Source organism: Aplysia californica, unplaced genomic scaffold (genome assembly GCF_000002075.1).
Source record: "Aplysia californica isolate F4 #8 unplaced genomic scaffold, AplCal3.0 scaffold00394, whole genome shotgun sequence".
Lineage (NCBI taxonomy): Eukaryota > Metazoa > Mollusca > Gastropoda > Aplysiida > Aplysiidae > Aplysia > Aplysia californica.
In genome coordinates this window covers 638,208-641,882 of record NW_004797664.1, presented here as the reverse complement: position 1 = coordinate 641,882, position 3,675 = coordinate 638,208, and the positions used below count along the sequence as shown (strand labels likewise).

General features: G+C 39.2%; 1 protein-coding gene across 1 annotated transcript in view; it reads right to left on the bottom strand.

Annotated features, from left to right (window-relative positions):
- The window catches only part of LOC101856363 (prostaglandin reductase-3), a 25,688-nt gene that overhangs the window by 1,561 nt on the left and 20,452 nt on the right, over positions 1 to 3,675 (bottom strand). The window contains exon 12 of the mRNA XM_005103886.3: positions 114 to 299. Coding sequence (XP_005103943.1) covers positions 114 to 299 — 186 coding nt within the window. The remainder of the gene's footprint in view (positions 1 to 113; positions 300 to 3,675) is intronic.

Genomic DNA, 3,675 nt, shown 5'->3' with positions numbered 1-3,675 from the left:
AAAAAAGAGAGAAAATCCCCCCCAAAAAATAAAAACTTACGAAATGGTGGGAAAATATTATTTTAACAAGCGCCTCATTTCACCACAATGCCCACAAAAAAAATTATTCTCACATCAATAGCATCTGGAATCTTCTCAAGCCCGATGAAAGGTCCAGCCTCACTCTTGTCCCCCTTGTCCACAGTCATCCTGATCTTGCCGCTGTTGTAGAGATGGACCAGGCGGGAGAAATGGGCGCCAATTTCAGGGATGTGCAGGGCCAGGAAAAATCCCCGCACACTGGCACATTTCACCAAGAGCTGTGTGTAAAAAGTTTTTAAAAATAGGCCTACATATAAAAAAGAAAAAGAAAACCCTTAGATAACTACATGTATTGCCAAATTGCTGCCTTAGAATTATAAAGTTCTAGCGTGATATTTTTGTCCATCTGTCCCCGTAGGACTATGCAATTGTGCGGGCGCGGCCCATCCGCGTTTTTTTCGCGTAATTCTGCAACATTTGCAGAATTTTGGATTATCCGCGTTTTTTCACGTTTTTTTACCTTTTTTTTCACAAAACGATGAACGCCTCGCCATGTGACTAAAGGGACGTAATCACAGTAATAACTCTCATTTAAGTGAAAAGTTGGTTATTTCCCTTGTTAGAAGATCTTGGTTATGGGTTGTGATTTTGTTCCTTGAGCATGTTCAATGTTTCAATCCATCAAAAGTTGTTGTTCTCATGTCTGCTGATGTTTCATGTTTGACAGGTGTCCCTGGTTTTAGTAATGTGCCAGCATCAGAGGTCCAGATGTTCTTTTAAAAAATTTTTTTTTTACATTTTTCTTTCCTCTATAGATCTAGATCTACAGCTGAAAGTTACAGAGATTATTATTTTTGGTTGTTGTTTTTTTTTTTACTGATGTGTATTGTTTTCTTTTCCAAATACACAACAAATTACTGATACAGATACGTTCTGTTTTCAATTTTTCTGTACATAAAACAAGAAAATCATGAAACTTCGCGTTGAAAAAGTGCAAAACATGGTAATTGCGAATGGTGTTACAGTAACTTCCATAATTTTTGCATAATTTTGCTTTTTTTTGTGCATAATTTGGCCTTCTAATTTTGCATAATTCTACGGGGACAGGTCCATTTTGAGTTACAAAGACCATGAGGCCATACACCAAATGTTCTATCCACTCTATCAAAATCAAAAGATTATTCAGTGCTGTTTTCAAGAGATTCAAAGAACTGCATTTGATAAAGCTTGACATGTTGGGCTAATGAATATTATCAAAGTCCTATTTTTCAAAAGTAGGTAGTGAGCAGATAGAACTTTGTACTTCTTGGGTAGCGAAATGTTCATGGACAGTAATATTAGCTGGTAAACATGGAGCAATGAGATACCGGTACACTGGATTTCGTTTTAATTGTAAACTGCTGGGGTTGGTAATCAAAAGAAAGGTACCACATTTTGATTCTGTAGAAAACCTAGTACAGTGGAACTCTGATTCAACGAGGTCGCCGGGCCTGATCTAAAGCCTCGTTGAATCCGGGTGTTCGTTATAGCAAACATGAGGTTTTGTGTAGATTATTACAGGCACTGAGCACATAATGTGTAAAGAGAAGTAAGAAGTAAAGCCTGAAATGCCTGCATATTATGAGCCGTGTAAAAAAAAGACCAATTCGTTCAAATGCACGCCTATGTCATCTCGATTGTTTGCCAAAAAGTTGTGTTGCTGTGTAGAGCCTAGCACACGACAACGTTTGATTCCATAGACCAACGCTCAATTCATTACGTAGATCTACGTCAATACTAGCTTATATAATAATGATCAGTTGCTGAGGAAAAAAAAAGACTGAGTGGCGCGTTTGTATCTGTGACGTTCAACGCCCAGACCGCCGGTGCCCCCCCCCCTCCCTTCCCTCCCTGACACTGTCACACGTGTGCAGGCCGCCCATCCAACCCCGACACACACCAGAGTAGACACGTGTGTGTGCCAACAACGCATGTATTGGTATGAAAAAAGGCCGCAGATTGGTCGCATTCAATCGGCTAAGTGAACAGTAGTTAACGATGCAGGTGCAAAGGATGGTTTTCGGGAATAGATAAAGTTCGTTCTGGGAGAAAAATAAGCGAAGCCACGTCTGTGGGGGCTGTTCACCCTGGAAGCAACCTCGTTGAATCCGAGCTTGCTGATTTAAGTGCTTGTTGAATCCGGGTTATTTTTATTGATTTTAAAGAAGAAAAAAAAACGGGGAATCTATCTCCTCTCATTGAATCCGAGTTCTCGTTGAATCCGAGCTCGTTAAATCCGAGTTCCACTGTACGGTATTTGGAGTCTATGCCTTTCCTTCCATTTTCAAAGTAGTCTAAACAGTACGTCAAGTTATAAAAGTAACATTTTGGAGCTTCAATTAGTGTTTGCAGAATTAATTTTGAAAAGAGAAAAACTTTTCCCAATCATGTGGCGGATTTTTTCTCTCTATATGTAGGGACCAACTATAATATGTACTTCATTTTGATTTATTTCTGAAGTGTGTGTGGCTTGACATAACATGTTGCGCAACTGTGCATACAATAGAACTCAGTTTCGAAGAACTCAGACGCAAACGAAAACTCGGATTCAACTAAGGGAGTTTGGTTCCCTGTTTTGTAATTCATAAAATGTATAAAAATAACTCGGATTCAAAGAACACCTAAATGAGCAAGCTCGGATTCAACGATGTCGCTTGCAAGGTGAACTGCCTCATGCAACCAATCAGCGACCAACATTTATACTAACACTGGTACTTTTTGCACTCAGACATGTCTTAGCATGTGTCGGGGTTGGACGATCGGCCAACACACATGTGACTGTGTGCATTTGTGTGGGGGAGATGTGGAAGTTCAGTAGAGATCTATACAAACGAGTCACAGTTATTTTTTCCACGGCTACTGATCAATACAACAATGATAAGCTAGTCTTCACACAGGTCTACTTAATGAGCTGCACGCTGGAGTGTGGAATCAAACATTTCCTATGCTAGGCTTTACACAGCAAAATAGCTGTTCAGCAAACAAAACGTTATAATTGATAGATAATACAATTGGGCATTTTAACAAACTGGCCCTCTTGCACAATGTTTGCTTGTTATACTTCAGTGTATTTTCCTGGAATTTTCCAGCATTTCTTCGGCATCAAAGAAATGAAAATATCTCTCATTTGAAACCAAACTACTTTTGATTGAGAAAGTTGAACACATAATACATAACTTGCTCGGTGCAGTAATCATCTACATAGAAACCTAATTTTTGGGACGTTTGTGTTAATATTTGCTGTTATTTTGTTGTTACCAGTTGTTATTTGTTGTTATCAGTTTTATTTGTCATTATTTGTTGTTATCTCAACAAAGATAAATACCGATGTAAGCAGACTACCTTAAAAACTAAGTAAAAGCGAATAAATTAGGACATTTGTGTAGATATTTGTCGTTATTTTGTTGTTATCAGTTGTTATTTGTTGCCATCAATCGTTATCAGTCATTATTGGTTGTTATCAGTAGGGCTGGATCCTGCTCGCCAAATTTGAGAGCGGCAATTCGCGATTCAGTCGGATTCGAAGAATCGCGAGTACGCGAGCGCTCGTGGAACTGTGGCGGAACACTGACTGAAACGGAACAGTGTCATATCAACGCCACTTGGCGAGCGCGA